The sequence below is a fragment of the Amyelois transitella genome, chromosome 12, assembly GCF_032362555.1.
Source record: "Amyelois transitella isolate CPQ chromosome 12, ilAmyTran1.1, whole genome shotgun sequence".
Lineage (NCBI taxonomy): Eukaryota > Metazoa > Arthropoda > Insecta > Lepidoptera > Pyralidae > Amyelois > Amyelois transitella.
In genome coordinates this window covers 5505397-5526475 of record NC_083515.1, presented here as the reverse complement: position 1 = coordinate 5526475, position 21079 = coordinate 5505397, and the positions used below count along the sequence as shown (strand labels likewise).

Sequence of the window (21079 nt, the reverse complement as noted above, 5' to 3'; positions counted from 1 at the left end):
AATATGACACGAGTACAAATATCTTACAAATAAGTACAGACACAAAGTTATGAACTTTCTTGAATACAAAACCTAAGTACCGAAACATCACAATACGTATCACTGAATGCCAGTCGTCTGTTCAAAACGCTACACCAGTATAAATGTATACCAGAAGTTAAATATATTTGTTTATAACACTTTAATATTCCACTAACGCAAAGCGTTATTTCAATTAGATTGAAATAAATATAAGTGAGATTAAAACAAAAATAATTTGTCGATATGGCAAAATAATCACAATAATAAATAGTGTTACAGAAAGCAACATTTATACCTACCTAATTTGTCGTTTAAAATTATTTATTTATATTAAATTCTCACATTAAATACGATCTTATTTTTGTAACTAACCGACAGAGGTAAACAAAAAAGCGAGGTTAACACTTCAACTCATACTCTTCATAATCCAAATAAAACTAAATAAATTTAACTACAAAATAATAAGATTCTTTCGTCAATATGCCTATGAATAAATTGACAATTTAAAATTTGATTTAAAGATATAGTTATGACATGACCTTATTTTCTCTCATCTGTTGCAACTAAAAGTAAATAGGCTGCTGTATAAAAATAAATAAATTTCTTGATATTTAGAATAAACTTCTTCCTTGTTTTCAGAAAATCGTCCTATATTTCGACCGACTATAACCAGGTGGTTATGGCACCAATTATGTTTAAGAATTTAATAGAATTATCGAAATATTAAGTCCAACTACTTTTTTGCAATAATTGGGACAACGATCAAACATAATTAATAACTGAAAATAAACCTAAAATATGTAAACACTGTCATGACCTTTGCATTAGTTTATTACAGTTATTTTAACTTTTACTTTTTTAATAACTATTTAACTGTTTTAAAATACTCGTACTTTCAGTCTGGGAAAGTTATATATATAAGTAATAGAGCGAACACCGAGTGAGTACCGAGTTAATGTGCTTGCTTATATCTAATATAGACTGTCATTTTGGACAGCTTTGATCTTTGAGGTCAGAATTCATCATTGTAGTCTGAGATTACTTCTTCTCAAATTGTTACTAGACCATTTTCAAAAATTGTGTAAATACATGTAAGTAATTGTATAAACTACTAACTTATTTATTTTTAACAATAACTTTGTAGGTTCAACAATAACGCGAAAAAGATCTTAAAAACATTAAACATTATTTTGCTACAATATGTAAAACAAAAATCTATTTATTAGCTTTGAAACCCGTTTATAAAGATTAACATGACACAAGATTATAAGTAGATAGCACACGAAGTTACACGTCCTTTGAGTCCTTAATTCTCGTGAATCTTAGGAACACTTGTTCTAGCGTAGTTTGGGACACTGAGTAGTCGTCTATAGGGAACTGCTGGCGAGCCGCTTCCATCACGTGGAATATGCGCCACCACGGCACATCCGCGTCATTCAGCGAGTAAGTACTAATGCCGAGGTATGTTTCTCTGAAATTTACAATTAAGGTTTGTTGCCAAGCGTTGTGGGATTGATTGCCTAAGATAAGGCCAAATAAACCCAAGAGCATAATCAGGCGCCTAATCTACCTCAGTCTATCAAGTTTAGTTAAGAGAGAGGTAACCGTTTATGTGTAAAGCTGTGCAAGAACTTATGATAATAGACTGGATAGTGGGATTGGTTGGCAGCTGAGACTGATCAACGAATGCGAATTGCGACAAATGAAGGTGTAAAAGAACGTAAGAAATAAAATATGCGACAACATCAAACGTTCGGAAACACTAAACTGCCTCAAAATGTTCATTTTATAATTCATAATTAATAATAACGGGTGTAATATTCAATACTCACATTAGTTTGATGTCTTTGAAGTTATCCGTGAGATAAGTTTTTATATTCTCAATATCTGTATCTCTATTTGGCCCCGATTTACATTTGACAATGAGAGTGTAGCCTGAAAATAGAATCGCGTTTTTATACTTTTATCGAAATACTCAATGAAGTAATAATTAAGTTGCAATGGGAATTAAAAAAATGTGTTTCTTTAACTTTATCACTGAGGCTATAAAGTTAATTAAAAAAAATAATATTTAAATTGTGGTAACAAAATATAAATTTTAAATCAAAGAAGAAACTGACTGACTGTTTGATACATAGTCGCCGAAAGCTTTTTGTGATACTGTGGTTTGTTGCGAAGGGTTACACAAACGTTAAAATGATATTGAGTGTACGAAATCGCTAAAGGTATACATAACAGCATGTATAGACATTGTCTTCCCACCACCCATGGCTCTACCAACTTTCCGGTTATACGAGCTGAATCATGGGAGGAGTGCGCTGCTCTCGCGTTCAGTATACATATATAGTATAGTCCATTTAGGTATAAATATCCAGTGACCTTGTGAAAGTTAGCCGTGTGGTGCCGGCAGAGCAGAATAGCTACACCCCATATCATATAGATTAAGCGGGAGGTGGGTAGCAGCAACGCGCCCACGCTGATATGAGAATATAGTTCAGAATGAAGAGACACTGCAGTGACCAACCCGCGTGCCCAGCGTGGCGACTATGGGTAAAATACCCCCATTTCCCGGGAGGCCTTAGACCAGGTGTGGATTTTTATGGCGATGTTAGGGTAAGGGAAGGACCTTGTGAGAACTTGGTTTTGAGGTGCTGCAGCGGGCCGAGACACTGCAGCCGGCCGCGCGCCAGCACGGCCAGCCGCGCGCACAGCGCCTCGCACTCCTCCATGCTGTGCGACGTCAGCAGCACGCTGCGGCCGCCCGCCGCCGCCGCGCTCACCGCGCCCCACACCAGCCGCTTGGACGCCGGGTCCATGCCTCAACAAAATTTAAAGGCTCACATAGCAAATTTCACAAAATTGAACTGACTTTTAAACGGTAATTGTGCTCCTAGAGTACCAAAATTACTACAAGTTCCCGTTACATTACATGATCTTGATGACTAACGAAATAACCTTACAAAGAATTAAAACCGATTTATAATTATCTACTGAATGTTTATGATGATTAAGTGCGCTTCAGTCAATAATCAGATTACGATAGGCAGTTGAAAACTATCAGAGTGGTAAAAATTTAGGCAATGCTCTAATTTATGCGAAACTCCTTTCATTATCAAATGACATTCAACAACGACTACTACTGCCATTGTTCTCTTTCATCTCTCTCTCTTCATCTTTTGATAATCAACTTCTTTCCATTTTACCATAAACAGAATAGATTCACCATTTGCTAAAGAAAATATTACACTGCAATACATGTAGAAAATAAAGTCTTACCAGTGGTCGGTTCGTCCAAGAACACCAAAGGAGCATCTCCAAGAAATGCCACTGCTGTGCTTACTTTTCTTTTTGTTCCACCGCTGCATTCGTATACCTACAACACAAAGGTTACGTGGCATTTTTTTTAATTATACGTTTTCCATAAGCAAAATAAAAAAAAAACGCGTTTTTGAATAGGACATATTAAAGCGAATTTTACTTATAAAAGGCAAGTTGTTTATTAAATTAATACTTTGACATAAATGAATATACCTTTTTATCATAATGGCGGATGAATCCAAGCGTGTGCGCAAGTTGCAGCGCCCTGGCTTTACCCACTTTAGCGGGAATGCCGCGCAGGAGGCAGAATATTTTCAGGGTCTCCCGGGCCGTTAGGTTGTCTAGTAGAGCGTCGAACTGGGGGCAATATCCTGCAAAATCATCAATCGTTAGAGAATCCGTATTTAGTAGAGAACTTTACATTTAATACGAAGTTCAAAAGCCGGAGAGAAAATAGTATTTTCGGCCTACACGTCTCTCTTGATAGACAGTCCGTGTACGTAAGCGTCGCTCTCGAATGTACGAGTGCCTCTATTCAGCATAATTCACTTACTGGTTGAGATGGCACCGTTCACACTTAATAATCTAGATAACACGGTTCACATACTAGTAGCAGTAAACACTCGCTCTATAAAATGACTAGAGTCAACTCACGTACATATAATAAGAGGGTACATTTCACCCGTCGTGCTTGACGGACAAGCCGTGTACACGTAGGCGTCGTCCTCGAATGTGCGAGTGTCTCTAGTCAGCATAATGTACCTACTGATTGCGATGGCACTGTTTACAAATACTAACCTTGATAACGCGGTTCGCATACTAGTAGCAATGAACACTCGCTCCATAAAGAGACGAAAATAACTTACCTATATAAGAGTGTACGTTTCTCACGTCGTTCTTGATGGACAAGCCGTGTACATAGGCGTCGCCAGCGGAGATGTGCGAGTCTCCGGTCAGCATGCGGAATGTACTGGTCTTGCCGGCACCGTTAGCGCCCAATAACCCGAAACACTCGCTTTTGTTAACCGCTGAAAACAATATAGTTAGTTACAAAAAATTACATACAGCATAGGCGTGATTTTTTACCTTCATAAGTGGAAAATAGCAACAGACGTCACATAAGAAAATAAAAAAAAATACGAAGCTAGGACATGGAAATAATAATTAATGTAATTTTGTACATAAAGTTTGTATACACGACGTCACGTCTATATCCCTTGCGGGGTAGACAGAGCCAACAGTCTTGAAAAGACTGAATGGCCACCTTCAGCTATTTGGCTTAATGATAGAATTGAGATTCAAAAAGTGACAGGTTGCTAACCCATCGCCTAAAAAAAGAATCCCAAGTTTGTAAGCCTATCCCTTAGTCGGCTTTTACGACACTCACGGGAAAGAGATGGAGTGGTCCTATTCTTTTTTGTATTGGTGCTGGGAACCACACGGCCTATGTATAATAATTATATTAACTCTAATATGCGCTCACGCCGCTAATTGGCGGATGAGAGAACTTCGATAATTTGTCATGTCTACTCACAGAAAGTAACCCGATTGACAGCCAGAAAGCTGCCATAAAACTTGGTGAGGTCCTTGCACACGAGGCTTCTCTGCGCGAATTCGTTAGCTTTAAGCGCGTACACCGACCGCCGTTCTGCGCTCACGTCGCTGTCTTCTTCCTCAGTTAGAGGCGGAAGAGGCAACTTTGATAGTTTGTTGTAGCTCTGAAAATAAAAAATAAAGTTTATGATCTGCCCACTCGTTACCAATCATCAATACTTATTATACTATGCATTACTGAGAGATGTTAAAGAACAATAATTTGGCATAGGAAGCGAGAATTTGGCATAAAATATTTCTCAGGGACCTGCGACAATCGGAAATGTGGTAAGCCAGATGAGTGGAACACGCCACGAAATTCTTAGTGGAACGATAATAAATCTGATTTTTGAATACTTATATCCTATTCAAAATGCGAAAGTTTGTAAGGATGTGTGTTTTTTAGTCTTTTACGTAACATCATGAGGACGGATTTTGATGAAATTTGGCATACGGTACGTGTAGAATATTACCTGGAATAACATAGTAAGTAGTTATAAGCCCCGGGTCTTAGCTATGTAGCTCATTATAATAAGATACGAACCCTATTAAACATTCCATACTCCTTACAAAGTAGTAATGAGTAAGCCACTAAGCCGACGAGCATCATCATGAATAAGTATCGGCCGATGCCCGGTTCATGAAACCCCAGGAATGGATTATCTTCGACTGCAATCAAAAATAAAACAAATATTACTCAAATATAAGAATATGGTTTGTAAATAGGTAATGTCGCGTAGTTAATAACAATCTCTGCGGTCTTTTAATAAATAAAAGTGAGGATTAAAATTTTAATTGGGCGCCATTATTTCGATTTTCTTGAATAATGCATGCTCTTAAATCTTAGGTGTACATCTTAGGTATAGCTCAAATACAAGCAATAGTTGACAGCAAACACACACGCAAATTAAATAAATAAATTTATTTTTAATGATCTAAGAAGATAAAGAGAAGTAATCAGAATTTAATTTATACTTGCTGACTACAAATAAAAAGCGCTTTATTTTACTGTTAATTGTATAATGATAGTTTTCATGGCAGTTTTGGATTTAGCTGCTGAGATTTGGGCTGAGCGTAAAAGCATGGTTTGATTAAAGAAGAAAATAGTTAAAAAAGAACGCAATTTCGACTAGTGAATCACAGTAAATATCAGAATCATTCTGCAAAGTACGTTAAAGTAGTTGAGATTTCTATTACAGATGACTATTTTTATATAAGGAAAAAGTAATTTTGGTGTAACTACAAATAAAATTAAAACAATTTAGTCTTCCAAACAATTTTCTCAAAAAACAGTATAGCATCTACTCTAATAACGAATTAGATTTTCTAGTTAAAGCGGCATTTAATATAGAAACACAGAGCAGAAAGACTCACTTACTACAACAGACGGAGATGTTGAGCTTGGTGCACAAGGTGTAGCGCGTGCAATTCTTAATGTTTATGAACTGGCCGCACAGACCGTCGCACGCCTTTATTGAGAACGACGCTACGCTCATATCCCTGTGTACACGAAGCATTATAAAATTATTTTTATAAACATGATGGCGACAATAATAAATACGTGATTTACCAATCATAATTAACACTTATTATTATTCTATTATGACGAGTATTCTATTCATGATGGAATGTGGCCGAGTGCAGCCATAGATGAAAATGTCATCAAGAATACACTCTAATGAAAATCACTGACTTATATACAATGTCTATTTAGTATGGACTAAAAAGTGTAGTTTGTTAATCAAAGTCATTAAAAATTACCGAAAACTTCTGCTCAAGCAATAAATGGGCAAAGGCGCGAATACCCAGTCGAAAATACTCGCAAAATACGGACTGCCAACTTCCGGCAATCTTAAAACTTCGGTTATTAGAAATGGCATACAACCTGAAAAAAAAACATATTTTAATACATTTTCTGGAATCTTAAGATCAACTGCTTTGACAATAATAACTTACCAGAGAATATGTTTAAGAAACACATCTTGGAGAACCCTGTGGCAGCAGCTTCAAAATAGAATGAAGCCAAGTAGTGCAGAGGTATTGTTGCTACGGAGAATACCATCAGTACTAGCAGCACCCTACCTAAAACAAATTCTAACTTTTAATACTAAATACAAAACAAAGTATTAAAGCAAATTATGGATAATGTATCCACCTATAAGACACATAATCTTCCCTCACAACATTTTCAAATTCAATCCGCCCGTATATTTGCGGAACTCTGCTCACCATTTGAGAGGAGCGACGGAATAAGACATATGATAGCAGGAAAGTAATTTACCAGACCTGATTAAGGTTTTGAAGTTCTTAGTTCTTAGGAGTTCTTTTAAGGTTTTTAGGAGATGTGCCACCTCACCTTGATTGTTGTATGGGAGGTGTCTATGGTATCTCTTGAGGCGTGTGTAGTGTACTAAGTATGATACTATGTCAAATACTCGCCTAGTTCGGAAGGCGTGGAAAGCGTATTCTCCTGGAAGCAAGCGAGGCAGATTACTATACACAAGTGTACGAGCAGCAACCACGTCCAGTCCCAAATGAAAGCAGTACTCCACAGCACCGCCGGGCGCACACCAGATATCCTTTGGAGGAGCTTCGCACCACTTATGCGTTCCTGGTAAATAGCAAATTTTACCCTTTATTGCACCAAAAATCAGTTAGTTAAAAGTAAGTTTTTTATAAACTGAACCTGCTTACCTTTATCACGAAAAGTACAATAAACGCGGTCACAAATGCCATACAAAAACCAATGTTGAACGCAAACTGGAATCCCATGCTGCTTCCGGTAGCCATTATTCTTACCTTCAAAACAGTAAAAAATTATGATTTTGAAAGATTTTTTTTAATATCCATTTAGATACAATATATAACACAGGCTTAATGTCCTTATAAATTCAAAATTTTAATTCCACTCACTAAATTTTCAATAGAGTAGGGCAGTGGGTGATTCACAACTGTCAGTGAACTGCCGGGTGAGTGAGCACGAAGTATTGCATCGTTAATGTGAGCGAGAGAGATGGCAGAGTCGTGGTAACCATAGTTACTGAACCAGCCGGTGATTGCTTTGTCGGAAAACGTAGCTCCGATTAGGGTTTCAAAGCGAGTTCGCCCTGCATCTTCTTTTGACTAAAAATAAGATAAAAATTACTTTACATACAGTTAAGATTTGTATCGACATGTTTAGCTCTGAGAAAGCATCCACTATGATTTAGTAGCGATTTTTTATAACGAGAGTTTAATAAGAGTAACTATAAGGTTTTTCAATTCTACCCTAAACTCCTTAAACCAATAAATAGATAAAATTTAACTGACTCAAAACTAAAATAAGAAATGTATGGTGGAAAACAAAGGAGGCGTCGCTTGAAAACCTCAATAAAACGTTATATTATGTATGAAAATCTTTGCAATTCACTTACCAATTTTAGGTAAAAGTTTCCGATATCCATAGTGCTAATATCATTAAGTTTCATTGATTGATCAGGAGAATTTTGGAAAAAATCCTTGTAAGCTTTCATTGCTTTAGTTTCAAAGCTATTGTCAGTGAGATTCTTCGTAGATAAGAGCGTTTGCGTGGCCAAAAACCCGCTCTCCAAACTGAGATTCAACGGAGGTAGCTGCGACATAAACTTCCAAGATCTTGCAATTATCACAGATAGAGTAATGTTTATAATAGGCGTTATAAATTGTATCAAAGCAGTCAACTTGCTCCTCATAGAGTTGTATGCGAGCTTCAAAAACATAGCTTTTATATGATTTTTTAGCAGTCTGAATCCTCTTACTTTCTCTATAGGTTCATTATCCACTGAAATCAAAACAAATAATAGGAACGATTTACTTTGTAAGTATCTTCAAACATTATCATGTAGTTTAAGTAACAAAGAGTTTTATTAATATTAATTTACTAGCTTTTGTAGAGATTCGCTCCCGTGGTATTTTCCAGAAAAAGTAATCTATGTTATTCCTTAAGTTCTATTCTACCTGTGTACCAAATTTCATAAAAATTGGTTAATTTGTTTTTGTTGTGTGTTTATTCGTTACATACTATATACAAAAATACAATCTTTATTCCTTCATTATTAGTGTGGGTGGTGTGAAACATCTATTGACAATCTTCTTTACATCGAAGGATAAACATTCGCATCCCACGACCATAGTAAACATAAGTATTTTTTCTTTAATAGTATCAACGGTGCTCTCACAAACCAGATACAAGTATGACTATAATGAATAAAGGAGTTTCTAGTACAAATTTATAGTTACTTAAGTAAAACATAAATGCATACAAATATAATAACAAATTGATAATCTTGACATCTTCTTAACCTTGTACGGTTGGCTCAGGATGTGCCACTTCGCCTTGAATGTGGTGTCCTGGTATTTCCTGAGCCGTGTGTACAATCACGGGTTAAACTTAAAACCTATTTACTCGACTAATTTGATAAAAAAAAAGAAGTATACAGTAGTCGTGGCAAATGGAAAGTTGTGTGGTTATCCTTCGGGGAAAGAATTGGAAGCGAAACACCACTAGAATATACGTAAACCTACAAGATAAATTAAGTAAACATATACCAGTAAAATCCGGTTGGTAACAAGAAATATCGTGTGAAAATAAGTGGTGATTGACCGATTAATTTTTTTGGAGGTTTGGTGTGGGATGTGATGTGCGTCATATAACTCAAGGACACATACATAGAAATTCCCTTTGCTATGAAATGTGTGAGATGTATTTATTTAAGAATCAGGACTCACCTATACCGTCGGTGATCTTGTCAAACGGCACTATTGCTGTTTTGCTAGAGTCGGTATAATTGTTTTTATACGGTGTGATTTCTGCCATATCCTCGGCACCCGCTCTATAAATATTGGAATGTTTTAATTTTAAGCGAAGCTTACGGTTAGGCTCAAAACATTTTATTCTTATGTAAAGGTACTTTAGCTAATTGAATTTTACAAAGTTTGATAAGTTAACATGTTGTTATGATATAAAACGTGAAGTGATTTATTTGAATGAATTACTTTTTCTTACAAGGTAGAAGAGTAACTTACTTCATAAATACTTCTTCAAGGCTGGTAACTGATAGTCCATAGCTGGAGACATGCATACTTTCTCTTCTATGTTCAAAATCCTTCAGCATATCGGGAAATTGGCTAACAGCCTCATTTGGCAAAATATATGTTAATTCAGATCCTATAAATGTGTGAGATTATGTGTTATCTTTAGCTATTACAAAATTTACAAAGAAACAGATAAAAATGACAAAAATACCTCCTTAACGAACATCTGACGAAGACAGATTAAAATCTAAGCACTTTTTCAGATAATATTATTTTATGTAATAAACCAAATATCAGCATAAATAAATGCCGAAAAATAAATGATTTTTAAAGACGAAAGGATATTTTTAAATTAAGTTCATACACAAACTTTAAGAAGTACAATGTTTAGCTAAGAATCACAGTTACCTATATTCGTGTTTTCCTTAATGTCAGGTACATATGACTTGAAGAACTGTGTTACATCTTCCACTTTGCAATCTTCAGATTTGACAATGGTGAGCTTATAGCCGATGCCGTAGTGTTTTTTCAAAAAGTATGGTGTGCCTATACACTGTAGCTTTCCTCCTGACATAATTGCTATTCGGTCGCCTAATACATCTGCTTCATCCATGAAGTGGGTTGTAAGTATCATTGTTCTACCTATTAAAAAAAAATACAAAATATTTTTTTTCAAATAAATTAATTGATTGATTAAAATGCCAATTGTTACATATAATGTAGAATATGGTAAAAATATACTTAATCAGGCATGGTTATTTTTGTACTAAATAGTACACCCGTAGTAATAAAAATAAACGGCGGCGCCACTTGGTCGCTAAATATTTCTCCTGTTGAGTATGAAGCGGTCAGCGGCACATTCCCCAAGTCAATGGCAAAAATAACAGGGTCTAAATTACATTCGCAGAATAGACGCCTTGTCTATATTTAGATTAGAATATACGCTTTGGATATCTTTAACAGTACGTCGGATGTTTTAGAAGCGACCTTGGCCTTAATAGTTTCGCAGAGATTGCGAGAAATAAAATAACTTACGTGTTAGTACGTAACGTAACGTTTATAATATGAATAGTAAACATATATCGTACACTCATCAAGATTTAAGTTATTTATATTAGTGTGAAAGCTAACACATGTTTTCACAGCGAGGGAAAACATCGTTTTCATTCAGGAAACTATGCGTGAATCTAATAATGATCCATGCTTTGCTAGATATTACGATGGTTACGGAAATCAGACGGGAATCGCTCGGTGTAATTACCTGATTTACCCACTTCAAGACCATGGTCATAGGTAAATCTAGAGCTCATCCACGCCAAGAAGGCAAGCGACACAGGATGATCTATTTTGAGTTTAAAACATAAGTACACTGAACCCTCTTAGCTCTTATTCTAAGCAACAAGTGCCATCATGTAGAAGGTCGTCCCTAGAAGTAGGTTCTGCCAGTATACCACTTTTGTCGAGCGGCTTAGGATTGATAATCGCCAGTTTGTAGAGCAGATAATTTGTTCGATAATACTTTTCGTTGTATTTATCAAGTTTTGAAATGAATTCACACTGACCTCTCTTCTCTTTGAGCAGCAGGTCCCATAACGCACGTCTCGCAGCAGGGTCGAGTCCAGAAGTGGGTTCATCGAGCAATACAACTTTTGAAGACCCGCACATTGCAGCTCCGACCGACAATCGCCGCTTCTGACCGCCCGATAATTTCTTCGATAATATATTACGCTGCAAAACATATTTTTGAAACTGATTATGCAAGGTTTTCGATTAAAGATCAAGATTTTATTGGTAATACTGTTTTCTAGGCAAGTGCTCCACAATTTCTTTAAAATGACGCTTGGAATAAACATCGTAAGATTCCTAAACAAAAAAATATAGATAAATATTTTGATTTGTAGATTGAAGTTTTGATTTTCTTTTAATGGATCTTATTCGGCTCATTATAAACAATACTATTACAAAGTCTGAATTAAATCCTTGTAACTATAGCATTACATCAATTAAACTCAATTGATATTAAGGAGAACGAGGACGAATTACAACTGATGCAAAGACCGGTTTGTTGAATCGAAGTTAAATACCTATTTCAGAACGATCAGAGAAAATAGGCTAAATTCAACAATTTTTCTTTTCGATTACTAGCTTCATAATTAGGTTGATAGATAAAGTTTTTATTACGAATATTTTGGAAATTTTTACAGAGGTACTCTGCTTCAATAGAAAATTGTTGATGTATTCAAAAAATTGGCATACAAAGTTTTCATTATCCATCATCTAACAACAACAACCTACCATATCGTACCTTATCTTCTAATTCCAGTAACTTTACAAAATGGTCTACTTCCTCTTTCAATCTTGATTTGGGCACTCCTTTCAGCATAGAATAGAATATGATATGCTCGGCGACAGTCAGATCGGGGAACAAAACGTTATGTTGCGGGCATAAGCCAAGAGATTTTCGGGCTTGATCCGTTTCGGTAACGATGTCGTACCCGTTTATTAAGGCGGAGCCCGATGTAGGCGGTACCATTCCTATTAAGGAAGAAAATTATTAAAAAAAAAAATAACCCACCCAATCTACTTGTTTAAACTTAGTTGGAAGCTAACTCAAAGTGACTAGAATCATCCGCATGTTTTGTTAAAATTTTTTAGTTACATGGTGTATGTATGTAACTAAAAAATTTGAAATAAATCAAGCCTCTTTCCCGGTGGAGGAAATTTTTATTAATTTATTATTATTCATATAATCCTCCTTCCTTCCTGACATCCTTGTTCATTATCGACGGACGTATCTCATCAGATCTAGTAATAATAATGTTTTCTTAAAAATTCTACTGACTTAAGAATAAAAATTAATGTAAAAAAAATTGCCCAAGGATTATGAAGACTTATCAAAATCCACACCATTACCTATATGCCTTCAGCTTAAATCGTTAGTGAATAAGACTAATTAAAGTAAAACTGGTCCTTTGGTGTTGATATGCAGGAACTATTATAAAGAAATAAGCTTAGTATTTGATCGATGGTACACGGATAGGTGTCAACGTACTTCAGCACACATATTTAGCGGAAAGAAACACAACAATAATGTCAAGGTTAACCGGCACGAAAGTGGGACGTATAAGGCGAGATCGATTTACAAACCCGCTTGGCAAGAATCATTTTGGACTTAAATACTAATTTCTAAAATGTAATGAATAGTAATTACTTCTTTACAGATGAATATGATCAATCATCAATTCATTCATGCTAGTGTGATAGCGAATAAAAACTACATAGCGTAAAGCTAGTTCTTGCATATTGTTAAAAGTCAAGTATGAGATAATGATATGATATTTTTCCTTAGGCGAAGAGCTAGCCATCTATCACTGAACAGCTGAATAGATCCTTCGAGACTTTTTCGAGACAATTTGGCTATCTCTACCTCGTATGGAATAAAGGCAAGACGTAACTAATGTACAAACTAATTCAATCTAATTAATAACATAAACGCAAATTACTAGTTTAGAATTAATTACTCGATACATACAACTCATCATGACTAGAAATAAAATGTATGTCGAGTGGAAGAAGGTCGCAAATAGATTAGCTTACATAACAGTTTACCTGTGAGCATAGATATTGTTGTGGTTTTTCCTGCGCCATTATGTCCTAATAATACTGTAATTTCATTTTCGTACATCCTTATATTGAGATTATCTACAGCCTTTTTATTTCCTTTGTATATTTTAGTGAGATTCTGGAACAACGCATAGAAATAATCATTTAAAATGTTGATTTCACAATAACAATATGTTAATCCTCTTAGCGCGCTCTTCACAAATGCCAAAACTTTTGTCATTATTATATTTTTGTAGAACTTAAGTATAATAGTTAAATAATGAGGACGTCCTGACTAAATATACCTAAAGTGTGAACAAAAGATTCGGTGTAACATAAAACAAAAGAAATGCCATACTGTAGTACATACAATTCATGTTGGAACATAATAACGTCAATTATTTGTTTTGGTGTCCATTAATGTGCTAAAGTGCTGAGTCACCTGTATTTTGACGCCCATGGGCACGCCCTTTGGCTCCTCGTCATGTATAACCTTGAGCAACGCGTCGTTGTACTCGACATCTGTGCCGTTTTCTTTTGTCATACCTGAAAATATCGTCATTGTACGTCACCATGTCTCTGTACAAAGCCAATCAATATTTGATAGCCTGTTTGATAGTACGGTAATGAACTGAAAAGTTATTACGAGCAGAAAATATTCATGAAATGTCTATTAATAATGAAATATTTAATACAGTATTTCGTATGTCATGGGCGTTCAGAAAATATTTGCGATGACTATATATGCAAGCGAAGCTAGTTCTATAATAATTATCAAAATGAGGTCCATCAAGTTACGGTTAGGTCAGAGTTTAAATATGCGACATATGAAATCAATAGAAATAAACGACAATTTATAACTATCGATGCGCATGACAGAATTAATTCGTATCCTTGCAAGATTAATAATTGATAACCGTGGCTTTACCTATGTGCAATTATAGGACTGCACTCATTCTATATTTTCAAAGAAATATAGAAATTTATTTTCTTCAAACACATGAGTAGTGGTAGTAAAATAGATTATTATAACTAAGAGTTCATGTCATAATACTTAAGTATTATGAAACTGACAATGATGTTTTAATCGAGCCATAATTTAGAATTATTATAATTACCTAAATCTTATCTTTTATCTTGGAATAAAATCTTATAAATAATTCTTAAGTCTAGCTTGTACAAGCTTACAAAACAAATACATTTTAAAAAAAAAGTAACGTTAAAGTACTAACCTGCAACTTTACTTTTATTCGGTATCCAGAAGCTCTTGGTGAAAGGGAAATACCAAGGTAAAGGCACGCCATACCGTCCCGGCCTTACTTTTTCCACATACATAGCTATCAACATGTACAGTATGGAGTCTAGAACTAGCATCAACACAACATGGCCTGGTTGATATTGGTCGTGGTACGTCACAGGTTTGAAAAAATCATTCCATTGTAAGCCTAAAATAATAAGACGTTGTTATCCATTAAAACTGGAATAATATTTGTACCTAATATATGTACTTAATAGAAATATTGTACAGGCAAACGTATATCAAGTAACCCTGCATGGAGTAGTTGGTGTTGACTTTACCTACTTGGAAATTTAAGTATGTCTTTAATATCTCATGCAAATTTCGTCGCAGTTAGAAAACTTTCAAATAAAACGCATACTTAATTGCACGATGCAAACGTTACGGCGACTGATGATTTTGATAACCTTTCACAAATCCTATACTTACATATAGAGTTTCTACGTTATGTCGTGCAAGACTCTTTTGCAGGAAAGGCAAATTCACATTAACTTTTATCAAATCACAAACAGGCATGGTACGAGTTTAAGTTTGAGTTCAAAAGACTTGTTAGAGAGATGTACGCTAATCAAACCTTGAAATACTTATTTATTAATTGTGTGGGAATAATAACAGACAATCAGAACGAACATATGGTTTATTTCACTTAGTTTGAGAAGTAAAATTAATACATGTCTATTCCAATGAACATCTAATTGAAAAAAAAAATACATAGGTAGGAGACGTGAAGCATAGACATCAAGTTGGCTAGAGAGAGTAGGCGATGACCAAAGGTCGGACTATTACGCCTGAGCTACATGCGTGTTGCCTTCCCTTTTCATTATAACTTATTCCCGGTATAGGTATAGGTATAGGTTCGAGCTTGTACACATGTCGTTCGAAGATTTGTTAGTTTTTACTGATGCCTATCTACTGTACACAAACTCGCCTTTGGTGATTTTTAAATGAATTTAAATGAATGCAAAAATGCTCTTTGATTATGAACATATACTTAAATACATAACATAATAACAGACTTAGGTAATATTCTTACCCCTAGACGTTCCCTCGCACATGATTATCATCTGAAATAAGTATCCCATGGCCGCATTGGATATAAGGCTTAGAACGAGTTTGGTAGTCAAGCTGATGTCCTCATATAGAACTTGCGTCAACATGAACACAGAGTAGGCAGAAAACCACACGAGACCCATGAAAGATGCCGCAGTGTTAGCTGCAAATAAAGACAATGGAGTGACTGACAGACAATATATAGCGGGAATTAGTGGGTGCAAAAAGCTGAAATTTGACATGAATGTATCCTGGGAAATGTACGGGAGCATTAAGGAAGGATTTTCCGAAATTCCCACGAGTACGGGAATAAACGCATTATAGATGAGATTCAATTTTGTTTAGTGTTTTTAAACATGTGAAACTGTTTAATGCGGTTTTTATTAAAATAACGATAGCTTATTTTTGAATTTAAAATGATTTTTTGGTAATAGATGAGTATCAGCACTTATGAAAATTAATTGACTAGACATGTTGTGTATTATATGTAAACCATGAATCATTAACGGAACGGTGCCGCCATTCTGTAAGTGATTCATGTGTGACATGTATAGTATGTATGGTTGCACAGTAAACCTTTAATAATATAAATTGTATAGGACGTTGACTGCGCCTCTTTATAAATCATTAATCATTGGAGAATTCGCTTTGATAGGCGGACATCATTGCATTTCATTGCAAAGAATGGATGGAAAATTTTATAGTCGTTATACAGTTGATACTGTTATACTGAAATTATCATCTGAGTTACATTATTCGATAATATTTTTAGCTGTGTAAATTCGGAGTCTGGCGTTGAATTCCTTGCCTTCTGCCTTCCTAGGGGATTTGACGATGTTACTGGCACTAACATAATGTTACAAGATAATATCAAACTCACCTCGTGAAAAGAAGACACTGACCATAAAACTGAAGGTCAATGAAGCCACTACGAATAGCGCCAGGAAGAAAAACAGAACTGACCATGGCGTAAATGTCAACAAAGCATAGGCTTCTCCAGTTGTAGTCCACTTAAGTGGCACCTAAAAGCATTCGAAATGTTAGACATCCATACTTATATAATAAAAGTGAAAATGTGTTTGTTTGTCTCTCTTTCGCTTCAAGATCACTAAACCGATCTCCGTGAAATTTTGAATTAATGCTGTGAATTTATACCAACTGAACAGTTGTTACTAACATACTCAAAAATTAAAGACCTTGTGTACATATTACACAATCTAAACTGTACTGTATAATCAGTATATCGGTAAATATTCATCGAAAAAATTACCTTGAACAATATGACCATGCAGAGGACAGATATTAACAAAAACGAAAATTGTTTGATGAACCACGCGAGCCAATGTAACCAGCACGGCAAACCCATTATTGTCATAGTTTCCTTAAAAAAAAATATATATATAAAAAACAACTTATATTTTTTTATTGCATAAAGACAAACTTTTTGAATATTTAACAACTTTCTATTATACAAATAAACAAATAAGAAATAGTTGACTTCAAGTATTTCAGATTGAACAAGTTTACATAAAAAACATAATTGAAATACCTTCAATTGCAGTTCCTTCTCAGCAGTTATCACCCTGACTGTATTTACAAAGGTGTATGCAAAGCAGAGCATTATAATCATTGAGATGAACCTTTCCAATGCTACTAGCAGTAGATCATCTCTATACGCCAGTTGGGGATATCTTTGCAAATAAACTTGTGTGTCAAAAGGCTGCCCAGTCTTGCTCTTTATTATTTCTTTAGAAATTGCATGTTGGACAGCTAGAAACATCTCGGGAGAATATCCTAAAGTCAATCATTATCAATATAAGGGCCACAAAAATAAATGGTAATCAATACGATTAACTCCATAAAAGCTTTTAGCTGAATACTAAAAACATTGATTAGTATGGAATAATTATTTCCATACATACATACGCCTTTTTCCCGCGTAGGCAGACACTACAACTCTCCATATGCCACAATATCTAAATAATTATTTCGCTTCATCCAGATTTAAAGTTTTCATGTTGTGATAATTTAAAGTATAAGTTCTTAATAAACAACATATGTAAATTTAAAATTAGGCTATTGGGCAAGTTATTAAATATTTAAATAAAGTATAAAAGTTATACATATAATATAAAAACTACAGTTCCCTAAAAACTGCCATGTTCAATTCTCAATAATCCATAAATAATATTTTTGACGGAGGATGACTTAGGTATGATGTGTGTCTACATACATGAAAATATAGTATTGTTAAGGTCAATATGATAAATAAATTAACATAAACAGTCACCTGGAGTTTTTCCACCATATATATCACCTGGTTCCCTTGGCCCAGGTCTGGGGAACAATGGAAATAACAGGTTTGTTCTCCAACTTGCTCTGAGAGGATGCTCAAGCATAGGAGTTCTCATGACAGCAGGAAACCTCAAAGTTAATTTAATGTTATCTGGCCACTCCTTTGCATCTAAAATAGCAGAATTAACTGATAGATATTCAAGACAAGTGACTTGCAGGATTTATATTTTGCAATTAATGTACATCATAAAAATGTTAATTTATCTATTCTTATCTTATTTCACATCTTTATTTTACAAAGTACAAGAATCTACTGGAAGTAAAATATCTGTAAAATATTTAATAAACATGCTAGTATCAGATTACATAGTTAATAATATGTCTTGTTCTTAGGATACTCACTTATCATACTATCTTCATATTGAATTCCAGCTAGATATTCATTCATAGCATTAGGCTGTGTGAGAGCTTTTTCCATTTCTTTGGCATTTTTGAATCCCCTGGGCTCTGGTAACATATCAGTATTGAATAATAAAGTAAGCACACCAAACAGATTGTCTTGAGCTACAGTAGACATGGCATCTTTAGTAACTTGTCTTGTTAGGTTATTGTCAGGGGAAAACGCCAGGGTGCCTTGGTTATCAGAACTTAGTAAGTCCTTCCTGAACGTAAAAAGGAAATTATATAAATAATTATGATAAACAACTGATTATTAAAACAAATGATGTACCAGCAGATCATGACACATAGGTAAACAGTTTCATTAAAAAATAAATCCTTAAATTACTCACATGTTTTCAAAATGTGTACTCATGTTGAAATATGTTGGGCTAAAGCGTGGATAAGATTTTTCTGGTTTAGATTCCGGATTCACAAGACATCTGACCAATATAAGGAACAAAGAAAATATAACTGGAGATGAAATTTCAAATATAGTCTGCCATTTGTGTCTTCTTTGAAGAAGAAAGTTCTTCCAGATAAGTAGTTTTAGTTTTGAAAAGTTAGACATTTTGGTATTATCTACAAAAAAAATGAAATATATTTGAATATCAGACAGCAGACAAACTCTAGGAAAATAACTTCTTCCTCCTGGCTATAGTCCCGGTTGCATTCTCATCTCTCTGGAGAGGAGCGCAGGGTATGCCTATGACTAAGGATCCCGGATTGGGTGAGTCAGGTTTTTTCATAAAGCAACTCTCATATGATCTCCGCAGCGTTTGCAAGTAAACCTAACCTGTGTTGGATCCAATTGTCAGAATGTGCAGGTTTTCTCGTGATGTTCTTGTCACTCTAAGAGCATTGGTTAGTATTCAAGCTAATGTACATAACTTTGAAAATAGTCATTGGTACATGATCGAGATGCGATTTGAATCTGTACATTTCTGTGCATCATGCACTTTAACCAGGCTTACCGATTCAACCACCAAAACTCTAAGAAAATAACCAATCCATAGGGAATGGGTAGGTAAACGTTTGTTTGTACATAGTTGGAAAAAAAATCACTTGCAATGGCGGATTTATCTCACGAAGGGATCTCTTCAAGTCAACCGGCAAACAATTTAGGAACTAAATAATTAAGTTAATAAAGAAAAGTACTTAATTTCTGAAAGTAACTATGTTACAATGATCTTATATGAAATTTTCACTACACTACTCATATTATAGTAAATCTTTGTGGTACAATCAATTAGTTACCCTGCATGGAATTTAAACTGGTGACACTAATAGAGGTAAATTTGCAAGATGAAATTTGAATTTTAGTAGGATGATGTGCTGTTCATTGTACTTATCAAAAGTTAATGGTGTATAATAATGTATTTATGAAATGAAATGTTCACTGGAAGTAATGTTTCAATGTTTTCAAGTACAATGTTTAAAAATAAGTAAATAAATTGTAATCAAACCTGCAATGAAACAGTCAGTTGAGGTTGGCTATAACTCCTTTCCACATAAATTCTAAAAGGTAATTTCAGACCTAGTAGTGGTATGTAGGTATTTGAACATAGAAGGCATGATTTACTATAGATTTGCCAATATCACTTATATAAACTGAAAGCAAAAAAATTATTAACCTTCAATTATACTAATACCATTTAATATTTTTAAAATTTATTTAGTTTTTCATTAATTTAATGAAATAAGGATGAATTATGTTTTGATAGCTGTGTGGTTTTTTTTAGTAGAATGGATTAGTAGAACGGAATAATATTATATCCTTTCTATGTTTATATATAGAAAGGATATAATATTATTCCGTAATAATAATGTTGTAGACAGCGACTAAATGGCACAAGTACTATCAACTATTTGAGTTGATTTTACACTTGCATTCAATTAACATTTCTGGAAATATTTCGGCAGTGAAAAAAGAAATTTGTTCGTGGTGGCCTGACAATACAGTAAACAAAAATAACAAAACTTATTTTGTTATTGGCGGCGCGGAAAATGAATTAAATCAAATAATTTATGAAATACCTATTTAATTATTATATGCATTTTATTTTTTGGCTAATAATATGTCTTATTAAAGTTTGATTTAATGAAATCGTACATATGATACATACCATGTTATAATTATCATAATAATTAAAATTAATCCAGTCGTTTTTCATTGAAAAATATCATGAAAATACACCCACTCCTAGCAGCGAAACCAAGCAACCTAAACAAATGACATTGAATTGACATTAATGACATTTGAAATAAACTAGATGACAACTCCTGACAGCCTTTGTATAGATTTGTGTTCCTTGGAGCTTTAAGTCTTAGATTCTTAATTACCTACAGTCTAATCACACTTTGTAAAGAAGGGGCGCCTCAATTAAGTTCATGAAAAAATTTCAATTTTAT

At 34.5% G+C, this 21079-nt stretch overlaps 1 protein-coding gene across 1 annotated transcript; it reads right to left on the bottom strand.

Moving 5' to 3' along the window:
- Nucleotides 1-13: 13 nt before the first annotated feature.
- Nucleotides 14-20922, bottom strand: LOC106142467 (phospholipid-transporting ATPase ABCA3). The gene is made up of 32 exons (XM_013344225.2): nt 20794-20922; nt 20134-20278; nt 19021-19249; nt 18632-18891; nt 18225-18398; nt 17484-17728; nt 17205-17315; nt 16815-16956; nt 15918-16097; nt 14820-15032; nt 14030-14133; nt 13594-13726; nt 12290-12519; nt 11547-11712; nt 10393-10626; nt 9976-10117; nt 9679-9782; nt 8346-8731; nt 7846-8055; nt 7627-7731; nt 7372-7543; nt 6889-7014; nt 6694-6817; nt 6311-6432; nt 5477-5601; nt 4874-5057; nt 4206-4367; nt 3553-3710; nt 3298-3394; nt 2648-2839; nt 1854-1956; nt 14-1492 (listed from the first exon to the last, which is right to left on the bottom strand). Exons 3-32 carry the CDS (start codon nt 19236-19238, stop codon nt 1309-1311), a joined length of 5106 nt encoding a protein of 1701 aa, XP_013199679.2. The 5' UTR covers nt 19239-19249; nt 20134-20278; nt 20794-20922; the 3' UTR covers nt 14-1308.
- Between the last annotated feature and the right edge of the window lie 157 nt (nt 20923-21079).